Source organism: Notothenia rossii (assembly GCF_949606895.1).
Source record: "Notothenia rossii genome assembly, chromosome: 2".
NCBI lineage: Eukaryota > Metazoa > Chordata > Actinopteri > Perciformes > Nototheniidae > Notothenia > Notothenia rossii.
Window position 1 is genome coordinate 69,840,234 of NC_136904.1, and position 21,125 is coordinate 69,861,358.

Consider the following 21,125-nt stretch of genomic DNA (forward strand, 5'->3'; position numbering starts at 1 on the left):
CAGCTGCATAATAAAGAGTGCCTTGACTTATTTTACCCTTCCAAAAATGGAGCACTTTCTGCAAGAAACATTTGCTGAAGTTCAAAGAAAGTATGCATCTGCTATCCCTATTCAAGATTTGATTATAATTATGTTTGATTACAACTACCGCTTGGAACTGAAAGTAGTGGTACGATGAAGCTCTGTCTCACATGTTTAATTCTGCCTTCAACATTCTGGTCCAATCGGCACCTATCAGTGCTTCTCAACAGGGACACAAAGCTAGATCAACATTCCTCTCGATCACTGCACTCGGATGCAGTTGTAATAATGAAAATATGTAAATGCATGCATAATGTGTGAAGTTAGGGTTAGTGGAGGGACAGGGATTTTTTTCAGAGCTCCCTTGTCTCCACTACTAGATTTAAAAAGTCTAGAGGGTCATACAGTAAATCCCCTTGGTGCCTTTGAATTTCCTGCCAAGACTGTAGTTATTGTCAGGATTAGTCTTATCCCCTAGGTTGTCCTCTTAAGGTTCTATCCCTCTCCTTTCACCTTGTTTTCGCTGTCTGCACACATTAACGTACTTGAAGGGTCTTCTCTATATTCAGAAAATCTATTTTCTCTTCTATTTCCTGTGTGTATTGATGTACATTGTTTACATAATTAACATTCTCCAGCTAGATCAAGTTTGTTTCAAAGCGATGTCCTCCTGACCCTTACTGTCACCATAAGCAACCACATTATTTTACTCTTCGCATGATTAAATCCCACAATACACCAAAAGGAAATGTATACACCATATGTAGCCAATGTGGTGGTGGGTTGTGATGAGGATATAGTGTCTGTAACCAAGGCATCATTTGCCATGAAAGTGTGGCTCGAAAAAAGCAATTGTTTTGTCAAATCTGTTTCTTTTTATAAAAGTCATTTCAGTGGTGCAACTGAAACCTTAGCATCACATTAACACATTGTCCCCCAATACTGTATATCTACATTACATTTTGAACCAACTAAGCCATCACACTATGTGTTGATGTCATGTTTGGCATCGAACTTTGACACAGGAAGTCGGGCCATTGACCAATAGCAAGTGACAGAGCTTATTGTCAAAGAAATGGGAAGGATGCTATCGTAGCTTACTAGCTAGCTATGATGCTATATTCAGTTAGGATTAAGATTTGTTATGGAAAGAGTAATAGATTGCACGACATTACCAGACAGGAGTTTGTTTCGAATAAACGTAATGGCCCGTCAGCGACCAAACTAGGCTAGCAAACTGAGCATTACCAGATTCGGGAAGCTCAAGTATATTCTTCTATAGCATTTTATTGTTTTAATTTGTGTGCACTGTGAACAATATACCATCCAAAGTTCTCTAGGGTTCTTCTATTTACTTCCCCAGAGAACTATTATGAATACAGCTGAAATGGTTCCAGGAGTTTGCTGGTAGATGATATAAAATAATGGAATTCGTTGCCATAATAGCAACACATTATACAGTTAGGATAAACCTTCTATTGACGAGAAAACCCCACATCTAGGTATTGATTTACACTTTGAAGAAACTTTCCGAAGACCTTTCCACTATATTCTGCCAAAACCAATAGTAAAAATTCTCTCCATAGAAACATTGCTTTCCATTAATTTCCTCCCCCTGTACAGTGTGTATAAATCAATTAAATGAGAGAATCAATCTTTTTGTTTCCTGGAATGTATACACCATATGTAGCCAATGTGGTGGTGGGTTGTGATGAGGATATAGTGTCTGTAACCAAGCTGTTATTATACTCAGTTTTTGTGGGATTTGGAATGGGAGCAGGCAGACGTGGCGTACATTGACTTACACTCGCACAACTCTGTATTTCATTTTCTTACCCTGATTTCTATCATGGGTGATTATATTATGTGCGTTCATGGTCTTGAATTTATCTATTCTTTCCTTTCAACATATATCTGCCCTTTTCTAGCCCTCAACAAACAGAGCTTATCCAGAGCTGTGGCAACACAAATAATTTAAAATATAAAATGTTCTCTTGTTGCAAATAGTTAATAGCATTTCATTGACAATTCACAATACTCGGAAATACACACAAATAGATCTATTTATAAAATACTTCAGTCTCAGTTTTGTATTCTTCTCCACCGCGGCCTTGAGTAAATCAAGTTGCTGCAAGGAAGGAAGCTTTTCATAGAGAATACGTGCTAATCTTTGTGTTTGTTTGGTTTGGACCAGACCTGGATTTCAACAGTCACATCAAGACAACTCGAAGTCAGCCTACTATCAATTTAGGAATATATCTGGGATTAAAGGATTTATGTCACAGCGGGACTTGGAAAAACTTGGAACCACCATGCATTTACCTTCAGTAGACTATACTAGACACGGCTGCTGGAGGCCTCACTGACACTGAGAAAGTGAATCACATGAATCCAGTTCGGAGATCTTTACACTGGCTTCATGTCTTTCAAAGACTCTCAGGTGTTCTGCGACAGGTCCGCTTTTTTTGACCCCAGAGTCAGAACAAAAGATGGAGGAGCAGCATTCGATCACTATGCTCCATATATCTGGAACAAAATACAAGAAAACTGCAGGTCCACTGCAACTCACTTCTTTTAAATCCAGACTGAAGACTTTTCTCTTTTGCTGCTGTCATGAAACCATTTGTAAAACGTTTCCCTGTACTACGTTGATGTGGCTGATTTTTTCATTTCCACCATTCAATCCCTGGCCTGTGTGCCTGTGTTTGTTTTTATTTCCTGGTCCAAGTTTAAATGCAGTCCTTTGTTGTTTACTTAGACGTAGATGTGATGTGGTCATATGCGTGCGGGCTCAGGTTCATGTATGTCAGAGAGTGCAAAACAATCCGCGAGAAAAAGTAAGTGCTCAAGCTGTGAGTCAGAAAGGATTGTGTTCGTTTTTGAGTGGGTGATGATGTCCCTCTTCACTGGTCACCACTCTTCTCCACTTCAGCCCACGCACGCACGCACGCACGCACGCACGCACGCACGCACGCACGCACGCACGCACGCACGCACACACACACACACACACACACACACACACACCAACATGAACAGTGCCACACAAAATACCTTAGCAAAGGCTAAATTCTCTCCAGAGGGAGTTTCTCTTCCACACATCCTCCCTCCTGCCTGAAACGCCTTCATCGGACTCCTTTGTTTTACTTCCGTAACAAAAATACCTCACTATGTAACACTCGCGCCCCTATTGGCTATCGTTCCAACACATTGTACTTGATAGGCTAAGGATCAGGACATCTAAGAGGTTGACCTATCAGAATCAGAATACCTTTATCCGTCCAACAGAGAGGGCATTTTTTACAGCAAGAAAAGAGCAAAAGACAGCTTAATATTACCCAAAAATGTTAAAGACAAAACATTCAAAATAAATTACACTATTTACAAAATGCACATCCTGTAACAGTTGTGAGATATAGCAGCCAGATATATATTGCACAGCTAGACCCTCCAGAAAAACGCGGGCTAAAATCCTTGATTATGCTATTAAACATGTAGGGTTTTTATGTGATTGTATGCGGTGAAGTTGCGAAATATGCGGAAAGTTGCGAAAAAGAAAAGATTTATTTTTAAATATTGGGCTGTCTTATTCATTCTCTCTCACACACAACCTGCCACTAACGTTAAACCCCTTTCCTATTCAATTAAACACATTCAATGTTTATTTATTGTAAAAGCACACACACACACACTTCTCCGCCTCATTCTGTTTTTCGTTATCTTGTAAGCTACTCACTTCGTTTCTTGTAGCCCTCGAAAGGGTTTTGGAGGTTGATGCCTCGGTGAACGTGAGTTGTTTGGCTTTCTTATCCGCAGCAGCAGAAATAAAAGCATTTTCGAATGTTTGAATGAATCAAAGTGGGTCGTCACCGTCGATTTTCTCTTATTCTCCAACACACAGTTGCAAGGGGGGCAGAATAGTTTCCCCCCACTTTCGTGCAAGATATCGGGGGTACTGCTTTGCCCGGTCTTTAGCTCATGGATCGCGTTTTTATGGAGGGTCTACACAGCTACTAACGGCATATACAGTGGGGCAAAAAAGTATTTAGTCAGCCACCAATTGTGCAAGTTCTCCCACTTAAAAAGATGAGAGATGCCTGTAATTTTCATCCTAGGCATACCTCAACTATGAGAGACAGAATGAGAAAAAAACAAATCCAGAAAATCACATTGTCTGATTTTTAAAGAATTTATTTGCAAATTATGGTGGAAAATAAGTATTTGGTCACCTACAAACAAACAAACAAGATTTCTGGCTCTCACAGACCTGTAACTTCTTTAAGAGCCTCCTCTGTCCTCCACTTGTTAACTGTATTAATGGCACCTGTTTGAACTCGTTATCAGTATAAAAGACACCTGTCCACAAACTCAAACAGTCACACTCCAAATTCCACTATGGCCAAGACCAAAGAGCTGTCAAAGGACACCAGAAACAAAATTGTAGACCTGCACCAGGCTGGGAAGACTGAATCTGCAATAGGTAAGCAGCTTGGTGTGAAGAAATCAACTGTGGGAGCAATTATTAGAAAATGGAAGACATACAAGACCACTGATAATCTCCCTCGATCTGGGGCTCCACGCAAGATCTCACCCTGTGGGGTCAAACCTAGTCAATGACCTGCAGAGAGCTGGGACCAAAGTAACAAAGGCTACCATCAGTAACACACTACGCCGCCAGGGACTCAAATCCTGCAGTGCCAGACGTGTCCCCCTGCTTAAGCCAGTACATGTCCAGGCCCATCTGAAGTTTGCTAGAGAGCATTTAGATGATCCAGAAGAGGATTCGGAGAATGTCATATGGTCAGATGAAACCAAAATAGAACTTTTTGGTAAAAACTCAACTAGATGTGTTTGGAGGAGAAAGAATGCTGAGTTGCATCCAAAGAACACCATACCTACTGTGAAACATGGGGGTGGAAACATCATGCTTTGGGGCTGTTTTTCTACTTATTTTCCACCATAATTTGCAAATAAATTCTTTAAAAATCAGACAATGTGATTTTCTGGATTTTTTTCTTCTCATTTTGTCTCTCATAGTTGAGGTATACCTAGGATGAAAATTACAGGCCTCTCTCATCCTTTTAAGTGGGAGAACTTGCACAATTGGTGGCTGACTAAATACTTTTTTGCCCCACTGTATATATATCGTATATATATATATATATATATATATGTATATATATATATATATATATGTATATGTATATATATATATATATATATATATCTATATATATATATATATATATATATGTATATATATATATATATATATATATCTATATATATATATATATATATATATATATATATATATATATATATATATATTGCACATAATTGGTATTTAACAACAAGGGGTGTTATAGCATAGTCTTCCCAACAGAGCCGGCCAGCTAACCTATCAGAGCAGAATAGGGCTCTGGTTTCAGACAAAGGTCGAAAGGAGGTGCTGCAGCACAGGCAGTATGAGAAAAATCAAGTGCTTTTGTAGCATTAAAGCATGTAAACATGTCACAGGAGATAATTGAACGGAATCCCTGAGAGCATGCATTTTAAATTGTTAATCACAGAACCACCTCACAGTTCATTGCAGCAGAAATAAAACTTCCCAAAACAATCTGTATAGCCATCGCTATGTGACTGCTGTGTTTAGTTGGAACAGAGGTTTGGCGTTAATATTTATTTTTACTTTGCCCATTTACAAATTGTATTAAAACTCGACAAGATCCTTGATGTTCAGCCTTGCATTTCCTTTGGGATACCGAAAGTCATAAGCTACAGTATAAAAAGGACAATTATAATGTCGCTGTTGTTTTCTTTTTCAGACACAGAACCCTCATGCCTATAGCTGCTTTCAGGCGTACAGTACATTAGAGTCCTGCCGTGCATGTTACAGTGGTACATTAAAGAGTCCCATAGCTCCTGATGCTAGAAGATAGAGGGACTTGATGGTTTTGAACTTATATCTTTTGTACCGATGTGCTACTGCTTTGTCTCAAGGGAAAGGTCTGAGAAAATCTGCAATCCTTGTGAAGGTCAAATGCTGGTTTACTCGCTTTGTTTTACATAGTATATATTTGGGTATTCCAGGATCCGTGTTATAAGACACAGATCAAAATGTATCACGTCAGCTTCATACAGCCAATTTAAATACATGTTGGTATTATCAGCTAATACTTTAGATAGATTTGGTTTGGGTAAAAATGTTTAGTATATTCTTTATGTATACGCAAACACTATATATTATAGTACATATGTTTTACTTGCACTCTGTTGCTAACTTGTGTTATATATAGTCTGTTGTGACAAGAATATATGTGAATTTAAATGTAATACTGTGATACTATTCATTATTAATACTTCTTTCATTCTTCTCTTTTCTAGGATGTTGTCTGGGGATTGAACTCCTTGTTTACTGTAAGTTTTGAATTTTTTTAAATCTATTAACATGGATTTGTTGTTTAAAGATAAACTGCTTAAATATCATAGTGACCGGTTAAATGGCCAGAACATATATCATTTGTGCAGATTTTAGAAAAATAAATGTTAAACCTATATGCAGTTTTCCATAAAATCTAAAAAATAAAAGGAAAGTATTAATTAGAACCCCCTATCGTTGACACAAAGTATTGAACTGAATCACATGAGTGTGTTATGGTAGGTTAAATCAATGATTGAGTCCAAGCACTGATTATGTCGCTCTTTAAACCTGAAATAATTCAATCATTTTAGACATTAGGGAAATTGTCTTTCTCATTATGAACAACACTTTGAGACGTAAGGGAAATAGCAACGCATTATGATTGTGTAAATGCCTCCCCAGCTGCTTCTGGATGTCCCTTTTTGCTCATTCATACAGTTAGGGTTTGTAACTTCATTACAGATTCTTTGGAAGATTAAGATAACAAATCAGATTTTAAGTTATGTTAAAGGACCAAATGTGGAAATGTTTAATCGTTCGGAATACAATTGAAATATAGACAAGCTAAATAGGATTTAATTGGGTGAAAATGACTGCGAACATGCTTTCAAATCAAATGGAATGGAGGATATGTTACAATCTTGTTAATGAACAGGACATTTGTCCGATTAATTAAACATTTGGATGCCAAAGCAACCGTAAATAAGCAGCTGAAAGGAATGAGATTATTTAGCTTGGCATACTTTGCTAACCTCAAGCTTGCATAAATCCATTATCGATTACATTTACCCAGAAGTCATCACTGGCTCTGATGATAATGATCATGGTAATCTGCACTGATGTGTGGTCATGCCCTAAATCTCACCTCCTAATAAGGATACAACCTCTCAGGCCTTCCTCTTCTTTTATCTCTAATAACACTCCACTTGCCTCCCTTGTTGCGCATTGTCTTTACGGCAACATCATCATTATAATGCTTTCTTTTTCCCCACTTGCAGAATCCAGGGTGACATTGCAGACTGCAAATAGTGCTGAATGGGCAATATCTTCCTCTGCAGTTGGTTTTTTGGAAACAAAATGTGCATTACAGATAGGACTATTGACCTATGCAAAGTTCTCTAATAAGAAGACAAAGCGTTTTGCGTTCATGATTAATCACTTTCATGACTCGCTATTCTTCAACTTTTTCTCGATAACACTTTTCTGTCCTCACGTCGTCTTCTCTCTTTGCCTCTGATCCAGGACCTGTTGAACTTTGATGACCCTTTGAACATCGATGCAGCAGAACATCATCTGAGAGACAAGGTGAGGCTTTACTGACACATCCAGGGCGATTGTCATCTCCGATTCTGTTTTAGCGTCACACATAAATTAAGCGCAACCAGTGACAGCCGCCGATTAACTAGTTCTTATCATGCTTATCGTCTCAAAATTCATACACATACAACTTCCTTTTCTGCTGCAGCTGTCAGTGCGCACTACTTATGTTTGTTGGTAGAATTATGTGATATTGAGTGGATAGAGCTTTTATCCGGTGAAGTGGGATGAAGACAAGGCACAGAATGGCTGTGATAGTGTGCATATAACATAGTTAACATTCTTAACAAAAGTAGGTGCCAATACATGACTATTTAATTTTATACCACAACAACACACTACATATTCAAATCAGCAGCCCAAGCAAATTATTGACCGAACTTCACAATTGTTTTTATATATACTGTATATGTTGTGTGTTAACATTATGTTTCTTTGTGTGTTTTTAAAATGGCGCACAAATTAGTTCTAAACCGAAGAATAAGTGCTCTCCCCGGCTCCGATGAACTCAAATGATTTTAAATGAGTTTCTGGTTAGACTTCTTATATATGGTCTGTGGTTAACAAAAGCTTACAAGATTTTCCCCCAAAAGTAGAAAAGAATAACCCACTTGTGATTGCCTGTAGCTGTTACGTGTCTTTAAAACGATGGTTGCAAACAAGGGACAAAAAGGAAACGAGTAAACTTCAACTCGTCAAACTTGAGTCAGTATTTAGCTTAGAAAAGGTGGTGTTTTAAATTCATGTAGTTTGTTTATAGCCTAATATTAGCTATTTACTTGTCGCGATTGCATTAACGCTCCAATTATTATAACATTGTTGGTTATATGCTGAACAAAACATGAAAGTACCATAAATGTGTGTTTATAACAAAACCTATTTTGTTACTATATTTCAAAATCGACTTTTGGCCGAGGGAGCCCTTGCGATGCTTACATCTGGGTCAGCCTTAAAAAATATATCAACCCTGCACCACCTTGTTACGTGGCATAGTTGAATTCCCAGTTCTGATTGGTCAGTTTGGACATTCAGTTGTCTACTTTTTTCTCAATAGCAGATGGTTGCTAGAGGAAGAGACTGTAGCTAAGAACGCTCTGATCAGGCTTCCATATGGTTCAGATCAATCCGCAGAAAGAAGTCCGGTAAATTTATCGGTCAGCTTTGACAACAAAAACACATTATTTTTCAGTTCCTTCATCGGAAAACAACATGGATTACTTTCTGAATATATATACATCTGAATGCCTGTCTATGTCTGTATGATTTTTTAACTGTACATTTGCTATACTTTATCTAGGCCTTCACATCCAGCAATTTCCAGATAAACAATTTTAGACTTTCAGTGTTTCCCGCAGATCTGAAATATACTTGGGGGGGTTGAGGTGACGTGCAACAACAACATTAAAGGTGGGGTAGGTAAGTTTCAGAAACCAGCTCGAGATACACTTTTTGTTATATTCCATGGAATGCTCTTAACATCCCGAAAGCAATGAATATCTTAAATGCTTTGACAAAAAATCCATTAAAAAATGTCATCTGTGGAAGCCGTAATACTGTAAAAACTACAACCAATCCGTTTAGCCGGGCCAGCTAAACGGATTGGATTGCCGCCCTGTCTGTCAGCCTTCCATCTCGTGCACGCACAAATGTATCTCGTGCCCTCATTGGGCGTGCATTGCAGCAGTACTTCAATGACTCGCCAGCAACATGCGACCACTTTCCCCATGGCAGAGTTAGGTTCAACATCGTCTACTGGTCCCAAAAGAAAAAATGTAACGGAGCAAATTAAGAACAAAAAGAGAAACTAGGAGAAGTCAAACCAGAATCAATATCAGAGTTGCTTTGGCTGTGTAGTATTGCTAACCTAGATGTGTTTAGCTTTGCCTGATATGTAACGTTACTGCAGCCTGCTCTCGCGGAGGAGGTGCTCTGTAAGGAAGTCTGAAGGAAGGGGCGGATTCTTTTTGGCTGTGTACTTTCAAATTTTAGTGCACTCGAGCCGGTTTCTGAAACTTACCTACCCCACCTTTAACATTAACCTTTCTGTTGGTCGCTTGTTAGCAGACCCTTCACGCGATGGCAGAGCGAACAGGTACAGGCAGGACCCATAATGATAGCCCTATAGTTTAAATCTAGTACCCACTGACACATAAACATATGCAAATGGGTTACTATTTAAAAAAATTAATGTATTTATAAATGTATTTAGGAACCTATCCATGTGATTTTAAGTAAGGGTCAACCTCAAATCCTCTAGGGGGGTCCGGGGGCATGCCCCCCGGTATGATTTGTTTTTTAATTTTGGAGTTAAATGCATCAATCTGGTGCATTTTGAGGGGAAAATAAAGAGACTAGATCTATAGAAACACCAATATTAAACAGACCTGTATACATTTCAATAATCATAAAATCATGGCCATAACCAATAACATACCGTATCCAATATGAAAAACACTGAAACTTGTTTATTAATTTATTTTCGGTTCATTTATAGTTGTGAGTGTGTCTGTGCTCCTGAATCAGCCTCTCCTGTCTCTCTCCTCTCCTCCCTGCTCCTCTTTGAGGCAGCAGCAAAGACTAGTTTTAGCTCTCAACAAGTTTTAAAAGTGTATCTTACCTTTTTTCACCTAGTTCACTTTTTATTTATTTATTCATGCATATTTTACTAATCACATTACATTACATTTCATTTAGCTGACCGACTTATAATGACCGATTACAGGGACATTCTCCCTGGAGTAACTAAGGGCTAAGTGCCTTACTCAAGGGCACAGTGGTGGTGTTCCTGGCGGGATTAGAACTCACAGCCTTCCGATCTTCAGCCCACCTCACTATCCATAAGACCAATCACTACCCTCTCAAATGGAAATATGTGTTTACATAAATGGTGACCACACCGTTTGAGACCCACTGAGAACTTAGACTAAGTTAACTATCTAAACACTCAGAGAGTCCTTTACCTCACCTGAGCTGTGGTTATCCCGAGCTTGAATGACACAAAGAGACCAATCAAGGGGCTTTGATTTATGATCTGTATGACAGTGGCCATGTCGGCAGGCCACATCATGTCACCCTGTGTGAGGCAGACCACTTAACAGGCCAGAAGGACGCAAGATCAGAGCAAGGGAGCGAGGGATCATTGTCCACAAGTTAATCGATCGCAGATGGCGTCGTGGTCACGGACGAATATTTTTTTTTAATTATATATATATAAAAAAAACCTAGATGGGTCGCGAAATATACTTGGGCGGCCGTTAATATACCTGGGCGGCCCGCCCAAGTATAGTCTATGTATGGGAAACCCTTTAAGCTGTCTGGGGAGCAGTTTAATGCCAGCCTTCCCCAAAGCAAAACAGATTTTCAAGATGTTTCCAAAAGATAAACACCATGGCTAATTGATTTTTGACTCCCCCTATCACAATTTTCCATTTTTATCTTGTGTATTTACTCTCTTCCATTCAGTACATCAGGCAGTGTCAGAAAGTTGCAGAAATTGATGTTCTCCGTGTTTTGCTTACAGTAATCCTGAGTTTGCCGACCAAACTAATGTAACTCTGCCGGCAGCCTGCTGAACCAGAGTAATAGTTGTTACTTGAGCCTGGGTTGAGGCGAACTGAAAGCATTTTAAAGTAGAACATTTGACCTTTGATATTGTGCGCATAGCCTTTCCCGTGTTGCATTGGGATGGACCCAGCAGGGCGTGATAATGGCTGCCATGCGACCTCATTAGATTTTAACCGAGTTTGTCTATTTGTCGGTGTGTGAGAGGGAAAGACAAAGTGTGTGTGCAAGAAATTAGTGCTGGTTTTTTGCAAAGGTATTCTTTTGAATTATTCTCATAATTCTGTCTTTAATCTCTGAGAAGTTTTGAATTGTTCAAATATTTTCATGACTTTATTGGTAGTTCTTTTATTTGTATTATTGTATTATTTTATTTGAGACACTTTTTGGCATGAGGCCACTACTGAATGGATTTCCAGGAAGTTTTTTTCTGTATCAGAAGGTTTTGAAATCTCAATGTATTTCCTCATAGGATCTAAAGGCAACAGGGTGGTTACTGTAGTATATATGTGTTCCATCCACAGTGGCTAATTACCCTCACAAAGCTTTGGACGTCGTCTAGAACAGGGGTTCCCAAAGTGGTTTCTCAATCTTTTTCATACCAAGGACCACTTAACCAATAAAAAAAACACTCACGGACCATCTAACTCTACAAATATCCAAAAACAATAGGCCTGCTTACCACACCAACAGTACATAACAGCCTAATAATTACAGCTTAACTTTCTCTACATCGCCTCGTTCACACAATAAATCAACAACACAAATACAACTACAGATTATATAAGCATTTCATTCAAATCTCAGGCTCTCAGGTTTTACAGCTCTTATGAAATGTAGACTACATTTATTACAGAGTTTATTTCCGAGCCAACAGACTCACAGATCGTTGGCTACTGAGAGATATGCAAAATACACCGCATGAAGTACGACACAAACCTCCGCTGTGGATTTTCAAAACAAAATACAGTAAAACTATGGTCGCAGGCCCAAGTTTAACTCTCTGAGGCCTGCATGCTCTGCCTACAAAACAAACATAAAAAAAAGTGTATACAGCCCCAACAACAGCCTCTGATCATCAACAGACTTCATCGGATGCATATATTAGATAATAATCTCTATCTCACCCCTAAAACATAGAAATCTACTTTCAGCATTGATAAATGTTCATAAAATACATCCATTGTTTGTTCTATATACTTCTTGAAAAGGTGTGGGGGCTATATCATGAATATCATGACAGTTAAAACTTAAAGGTCCCATGTCATGGCTATTTCTACTGATCATAATTCCATTGTTGAGGTCTACTAAAATAGATTTATACTGAGCAATTTTCCAAACTCACATTGGTTTCTCATACAGCATCTCTGTAAATTATGTGTATTCACTCTGTCCTGAACGGCTTGTTGGAGCTCCTGCCCCCCCCCCTCCCTGTGAGCCCAGTGTGCTCCGATTGGTAAGCTCGGCAGCTCTGTTCTGATTAGTCACCCATCAGAGAGGCTCCGCCCATGTCTAACAGTGCTTTTTTTGGCTCTGAGTGGAACATCAGTCTTACAATGGCGTATATGGTACAGCCGTATATGTTATACGCTAAAAAACCGAACTGTACCTACAACTGTTGTTATTTAGGTGCACTTGTGGAAACTGCGCCATGATGCCTACCGAAGTGGAAAACGTCTGTTGCAAATAAATTAGAAAGGTAGCCTTGCAGCTGACAGTTACAACATTATGTAGCCAGCTAGCTGAAAACACCAACAGTAGCACACAACATTATATGCCAAGATATACACCATACATACCCCACACCCTGCAGAACCTCCATAACATGTACAGATTTGATTAAAGACCTTTGAGGCGTATAACGGAAGAAGAGTACGTTATTTGTACCTGTAATAAACTACTACTGTGTTTGATGAAAAATCAAATCATGGTTTGCTATTATATCAATGATATGTTATATGAGCAAATAATTCAGGGAAGAAAGGCTACTAAGTATTTCCATCAAACTTTATTTTTAGAAATGTACAAAATGAACATGTGTAAACATACATATATATTGTAGTGCCGAGAGATAGGGAGTCGGAGGCGGTGCAATGAAGGTGCAAAAGGGTGCTTTATTTGAGAGCAGCTAAGGTCATGTTGTCCGGTTGCAGTCCGGGAAGAAGAGAGAGAAGCCAGGAGGGCACACAATATATATAGACCACACATAAAATGTCCGTGTGGAAACAATACCCCCAACTGTAGTTCCATGTATGAATTATGTAACCCAGTGTATTAATAGGTGGTCACCACAATATACTGTATATCAGCGGTTTTCAAAGTGTGAGGCGCGCCTCCCCTGGGGGGCGCCAGAGAGCTTCAGGGGAGGCGCAGCGTGAGACACAAAAGAACGAGAAAAAGACGAGAAAAGTGACACTTGCCCACTTGTGGCTTTCTGTGGAGACCGAGTTCCCCCACCTCGCCAAAAAGGCTGTAAAAGTGCTCATTCCCTTCACCTCCACCTACCTGTTTGAGTGCAGGATTTCCACACTGACTTTGATCAAAAGCAAGTACCGCTAAAGGCTGCAGCCAGAGTATGATCTGCGTTTATTCCTGTGTGCATCAAAGACACAGACTCATTGTTCCCACTAAAGTAGGGGTGAGTGTAATAAGGAGGCAAAGTTGACGTTCAGTTTGTTGCCGGGAGCATATAAGGATTTATCCACCATGTTGAAAATGTTAAAAAAAAAATGTCTTGAGAACAGGGCGTGCGGAAATATACGGGTCGTGCTGCAGCTAGATGTGCCTGTCCTCTGTAAGAAGGTGTCGGCGACTGACATGCAAGGAAGAACGGCTGTCCACAGGCTGTTCCAACTTTAACAACTGTATTAACTTCCAGAGTAGTGAATTGAACATGCAATTGTAATTGGGTGTGTGGTATATTTTCATGCACGGACACGCATGTTCCACAACACACAAACTGAACAACACTCAATTTCCCGATCGCTACCAGTGTCCTTGCGATCTTGTTATAATAACAAGTGCACGTTACTGAGGCAATATGGTTGAGACCATTCGGGCTTATTCTAGAGGGGTGCAAGGAATAGTCCAAGTAGTGGGGGAGTTTTATACAATATGTTTAAAACATAAAAATAAAAATGTTTAAAAAAGTTATTGTTTAATTTTTTAAGGAGGTGACGCTACTCAGCCAATCAAATCGGTGCAGTCAGCACGATAGATTCAAACACACACACACAGAGACGAGACAAGAGGAGAGAAACAGTCGGAGTAGACAGCTAAAACAGAGCATTTAATTACATTTTCTCTTACTGGACCTCTTTGAAATGCAATTGAATACCCCTGCATTATAGCAACAACAACAACAATAATAATAATAATAATAACAGCAATAATAATTGGGAGGGGGGGCGCGGCTGTTCTTATGTTCTCTGAGGGGAGGCTCACCTACCCACACTTTGAAAACCCCTGCTGTATATCATCCATTCCTCCCATTACAGGCGTTTCGGCCTCTTGCCTATTGCAGCTTTGTAAGCTGGTGCCAGGGCTTTTTAGGACGAGGCATCAGAGTGGTCATTCCGTCATGTGTTGTCCGCCAGATACGCCAGGAGTTTCCCGATCTGGCTAGACGAAATCAAATGCAAATCACAAAATATTAGAGAAACTTAGTTGTTTTATGTCCGTTAGCTTGCCAGCTAGATTAATATGCTAACCTACGTTTGCTAGTTGTTCAGTGTAATATGCCAACCTACTATGAACAACAGCTAGTCTAGGCTAGCAAGAACATGTTTACAATTGCAATCTTATACGGGTAGTCTGCTACGATACTTGATACTTGATACTTACAGGTTGTGTACCCGAATCTCCCACTGGTCCAAACAAAGTAGGAACAGCATCGTCCTTCGGTTAAGGTGACCAGATTTTCTAAATTAAAACCGGGGACATTTTGAGTTTTGCGGTCAAAATCTCATTAACATATCCAATTTTCTTCACTGTTAAAGAAAAAAGGGGGAAAATTCTGGTTCAATGTAATTCGAACATTTTAACTGTTTGATACAAACAGAAGGACGATAGCTCATATATGAGACTTCAAAGGTATTTTCCTTTGAAACTGTACATCAGATTGTCCAGATTGTCTCTGAGTGATTAGATGGGGTGTCCTGCTATCACCCTGAAGTGAAATAAGTATTTGATACTGGATAGTTTTTGTTTTATTCTTATCTAAAAATAGAGGGATGATAGCTAATATATGAGACTTCAAAAGTATTTTATTTTCAAACTCTACATCAGATTGTCCTGATTTTCTCTGATTGACTAGATGGGGTCTCCTGCTATCACCCTGAAGTGAAATAAGTATTTGATTGACTTCGAATGACTCTTTGATTATGGACGGTTTCCATTAAATAATAATCTAAATATAGATGGACAATAGATCTAATTTGAGATTTTAAACAGCATACATTTGAATTTGTGCTTCAGAAAGTAAGGTTATTTTAGGAGTGTTGTGAGATGGTGTTAACATCAATTGAAATTAGTCACCCAGTGGAAATGTCAGATATGTCTGTTATGACCTAGTAAACGCTTTTATTTTGAAGGCAGTTCACAGGCCTCTACCGTAATGCACACCGCAATACAACGTGGGGGCTGGCTTGACTGAGTTTTCCGAAGTGGGGGCTGGCTTGACCACAGTCTGTAGTGTTTACCCAGTGTTTCCTGACATGAAACGTTTTATTTCACCTTGCTATGTGTTTTTAACGTATATTAAAAAACGGGGACATTTCCGGGGAAAGTTTCAACCGGGGACAGGGGATGCCAGTGATTATTCGATTATTCTAATATTCGTTACAGTCTCCATAATCGAATATTATTTTTAAAAATCGATTTTATTTATATATCTTTTTATTATTATTTATGTTTTTTTTTTTTTTTTCTGGCTTAGTTTCAACCAAAAATATAGACTAATGCTAAAAATAGTAATAGTATTAATAATTGTAAATGGCCATTGGTCACACCACCAGTTTGTTTTACTGTAAACTTGGAGGAAGCCTGCGTGCAGAGCAGACTGCTGCTGCAGCACGCTACACACCGACCCCGCCCCCACCCCCCCTCTCCCTCACACGTGCGACTAAAGATGAACAAAGCGGCAGGTAAAAAGAGTTCCTCCTCGTGGAACTACTTCGAACTTACAAGTCCAAAGGAAGTTAAATGCAAGCTCTGCGAAAAGACGTTGGTCTATCACAGCTCAACCTCAACAATGCGTTCGCATTTGAGTGCAAAGCACGCCAAAGAGGTTACAGAGAAAGACGCAGCACTGCTGCGCATAGCGCATCTCCAAATAAAGGCAATGGCAGGCACTTTAGAAAATAACAAAAAATAAACCAACATCATGTTGATGTTGGTTTATTTGTCGTTTATTTTGTTTATACTGTTAAACATGTTCCAGTAAAGAAAACAACGGAATTCCTGGGGGGGGGGGTCGGTCGAATAATCGATTATTATTCGCCAGGGCTGCCGAATAATCGATTTTGATCATGGTCAGTTTCTGGCAACCCTAGGACAGGCCAATACAAACGGGGACTATCCCCGGAAAACGGGGACGTCTGGTCACCCTACCTTCAGTGTCCTACGCTGTGCATATCCGGCATGAATCGCTGCAATGTTTGAGAAGCTTTGGTCCGTTGCACACAGTACAATACCGGCTCGAACATCTGAAGGAACAGTGTTAACAAGAAATGCCAACCACTGACTTTGTTGTGGTTCGGCCTTCGGTAAGGCATACATTGAAGATTTCCCCTCACAAGACAGGAAACAGACCCTCGTCGGCATGACTGAATACTAGGGATGTAACGATATATCGAATATCGCGGTAAATAAATGTCTCAATACCGTCGTGAGACTGACAAAATCTACTGTGATTTAAAAAAATATATATACTGTATATATATTTTAATTATTTTTTATTTTTTAAAAAACCTTTATTTAACCAGATGGTCCCATTGAGATCATCGATCTCTTTTTCAAGAGAGACCTGTACAACATGGCAGCAAGTTACAACATGAAAATAAAACAAGAGATAACACAAAAGGACATCGTATTTACAGGGCTACATGTACATACCTAGAGACATTGACAATTACCAACAGTATATTTATATCTCACCCTGTCAATAAGTCTCACCTTCTTGGCAAAAAGTGTATTGTTTTTGAAGTGGTGGAGAGACAATGCACAGTTTTACCCACTGCTGTCACCCATGGCCAAAGCATACTGTATCTCTCTGTCCCAGCAACATCAGTACCAAGCAAGAGAGTCTTTTCCACAGCAGGGGATATTGTAAACGCCCAAACATCCCAGCTTCTACCTGGAAATGTGGACATGTTCATATTCCTAAAAGAAAACCTTGATGATGCTAATTGAGTGAGTTAGTGAGTTAGAGTTGAGTTACTTGAAAGACTAAAGTGAAACTCGATTTATTCTATTGCAGGGTCTGATTATTATATTGTTGACACTTTAAAATACTACTATCCTACAAAAAATCCGGTACAAATCAGATTTATTATTTAATAAAGAAAAACAAATTCAAGTAAAAAAAAAAAAAAATCACATTTTGTTCCCTTTATTTTTTCATATCACGATAAATATCTTACCATGGACTTTTTATCGCGATATTATCATACCATGAGTTTTTGGTATCGTTACATCCCTACTGGATACAGTTTTGAACTGAACCTGAGCTTCCAACAGTATATATGTTCGGCTGGCAGAGGGTGCGGCCATAGCACTGGGCGTGGCTACTATGTATCCCTACGTCACGATAACCAGGAAGAAAACGTTGGAAAATTTGAAATCCCCAACGAGGCATTGGAGATTTCTCCGATACCTTAGAGTAAAACTCTAAAACTGTGTTAGAGTTTTACTCCCTACAGGGTGTACTTTGAGGGTTTTTGACTCTGCAGACCGTTTACATACATAAAAACCTTCATAACACACAACGGGACGGGTAATAACCGAAAAAGCATGCCATGGGACCTTTAAGCTCGCTCCATTGCGGAAAACTTAAATACATTCACTAGCACCCCCCCGTTGACAGGGGTCGCCATTCTCTGGCACTGTTATTTTGGGGGTTGTACGCTAAAAAGTTTGGGAACCCCTGGTCTAGAAAATGTGTGATACCCAAAAATATTGATAGAAATTATAGGAACATATGTTGTAATTGCAATTAACACTGCTGTTACTGTAAATGTTGGTGTAGCTTCAGTGTGCTGTTGTGGTTCTCTGGAATCACAACAACTGAAAACACAAAGTCATCCATCCATGACCCGCTCCCACTGAGTCAAAGCCTGCTGTAATCAACTTCAGCAGGGAGTGGGTGAATCCGGGGGAGTGTGTATGTCAGCGCACTTGTATGTGTGTGTTTATGTGTGTTAAGGCTTTTGAAGTGGAACTCCTCCTCTGGCTGCTCTCTGAATACATTTACGTGTGTGTGTGTGTGTGTGTGTGTGTGTGTGTGTGTGTGTGTGTGTGTGTGTGTGTGTGTGTGTGTGTGTGTGTGTGTGTGTGTGTGTGTGTGTGTGTGTGTGTGTGTGTGTGTGTGTGTGTGTGTGTGTGTGTGTGTGTGTGTGTGTGTGTGTGTGTGTGTGTGTGTGTGTGTGTGTGTGTGTGTGTGCGTGTGCTGGTTGTGAGTAGGTTTGTGTGTACATACACAGATACCTGTATATCAAAGAGTTCAGGATGAACAAGCTTCTGCAGCTCCAGCATCAGCTGTGTTTACATGAATATTTGTGCTGAATATAAGCTACTGAATACCTTGTACTATTTTTAGTAACATTATTATCTCATATCCTTATTATTAGAAACCATTGACATGCGGCATGTCAGTATTTGTTTGAAGCTCTATGAAAACAGTGCTGATGAATACTAAGTTGGGAAATGCCAAAACACTGTGATAGTTTGAAACTGTCTGGAGCTACTTTTTTTTATATATACATACTCATGAAGCTTTTCTGTGGCATGAGAAAAACATCTTCCTCTTCTTCAGCAAGTCTGAAGCACTTAACCTATTTTGTCTGTCTTTCCTTAGATATTAAACATTTCCTGCGTACCAATGTCATACTTAATTGTATGCAGGATTTTGGTATGTGGTATGTTTACACTAAATATGGTTCAAACTGCTTAACATTTTTTAATTATAGCAAAGGAAAAAAAAGTGAAATATAAAACTTTCAGACAGACATATTATACCAAACCGTACTGTTATTATGATGCTTATCGAATCTTGTAACATGTAGTATTTGGCAAAAAACTTGAATTAACTTATTAAGTTATTTAAAGATATTTTCACAAAAGTATTTGAATAATATATCAAAGAGGGATTTTTGACTGGACATTTTTCCCAAATTGGGATCAATAAAGTATATCTAATTTAATCTTACCCCAGCGCTCCCCAGTTTATTGCATGGAAGTACAACCAGTAATGCGTACTCATGCCATATTTTTTTTTAAATGTATGTCTTAATCATTTGAATTGTGTTTTTGATGATACTATCGAAGTAAAGGGATCATAATTCAGTATATCAGTTGGTACTGATTATTTTAATTGGTGGCAAAAATACATGGCATCATTATAATAAAATCGTAGGCGACATCAAATCTAATAATGGCCTCAATAAAATACCATAATAAAATGAATAATTATCATGGTTTTATCAACAAACCCAGAATGTTCAACTTCACAGACAGGACAAAATAAAAGGCTTTTGTATTTGATTCCGTTAGTTTGTACAGGTGCTAACATATTGCATCAGTAATTGGAAAAATAATGGAAACAAAACTTGCCAAAACAGTCAGGAAATAAATCCTTTTATATCTCATATCGTAAATGTACCATACCACATTTTAGTGCAAAGGAGAAATGGACAATCTAAATAATGGTGTGAACCATAAGTGAAAAAGCTCCTACCCTTTTATACTCCCACCAGCATGAACACATATTATTATTAAAATGTCAAATGTATACAAAATGGCCACAGTCTGAACTGCCAGGTAGCAGAAGAGATCAAAAGTCTGACACATTTGCCCCAGTATTTTAATAGGAAAGTGTAATTGTGTTGCCAGTGTATTTGGAACATGTTACAGAGATTATTTCCGTATACTGTAATGTGACTACTACAGTTCACGCATTGTATTTTATTTTCTGTAGAGTCTCCATTGATTGTTACTCATCAATGTGAGACATTGCTCTTTCTGTGTCTCTCTGTAACATGCTCACGCTCAGGCTTCCTTAGGTACCTCAGGTGGCTTAGCCTGTCTAATCAATAGTCAATCATGTCAAGCAGATACACACAAAAACACACACCATGTACTGCATCCTGATCCTTCTCTGTTACAATCTTGCGCATTCGGCCGCCTTGAGAAAAAGCGCTTCCACACCATTTTTGTGTGGCTGTTTTGAGCACTTTGGATAAAGAATATATCAAGTGACCAGTGACGTCATTGTAGAAATTAGAGGGAACGTTTTTGAATGTGTTTTTGAGTTGGAAACTATAATAACAAAGACCAAACAGCATATTAGCTGGAGCAGGACGGCTCGAGTGTGTATGATTTATATCGTCCTCCTCCCTTTGGATGTTGGATCAAGTCATGACAGGCGTAAGAGCATGCATCCTCAGGTTGGTGCTCATGATGAAAAATACAATGTCAAACAAATAGATAGTAGAACATATAAAATATTCCAAGGGAGCAATGCTAGTTTGCGACTTGCCATTGCCTTTCTGCCAGAAAAAGGCGCTATGAGGACACATGCCCTTAT

The 21,125-nt window shown here is 39.0% G+C and overlaps 2 protein-coding genes across 2 annotated transcripts in view; one reads left to right on the forward strand and one right to left on the reverse strand.

Annotated features, from left to right (window-relative positions):
• The window catches only part of LOC307030136 (double-stranded RNA-specific editase 1-like), a 392,337-nt gene extending 378,011 nt beyond the window's left edge, over nucleotides 1-14,326 (reverse strand). Inside the window, exon 1 of the mRNA XM_079666385.1 lies at nucleotides 14,319-14,326. The gene's annotated coding sequence lies outside the window, so the exon portion shown is untranslated. The remainder of the gene's footprint in view (nucleotides 1-14,318) is intronic.
• The window catches only part of ube2f (ubiquitin-conjugating enzyme E2F (putative)), a 74,002-nt gene that overhangs the window by 29,135 nt on the left and 23,742 nt on the right, over nucleotides 1-21,125 (forward strand). The window contains exons 8-9 of the mRNA XM_079666384.1: nucleotides 6,409-6,441; nucleotides 7,688-7,750. Of these exons, the coding sequence (XP_079522510.1) occupies nucleotides 6,409-6,441; nucleotides 7,688-7,750 (96 nt within the window). The remainder of the gene's footprint in view (nucleotides 1-6,408; nucleotides 6,442-7,687; nucleotides 7,751-21,125) is intronic.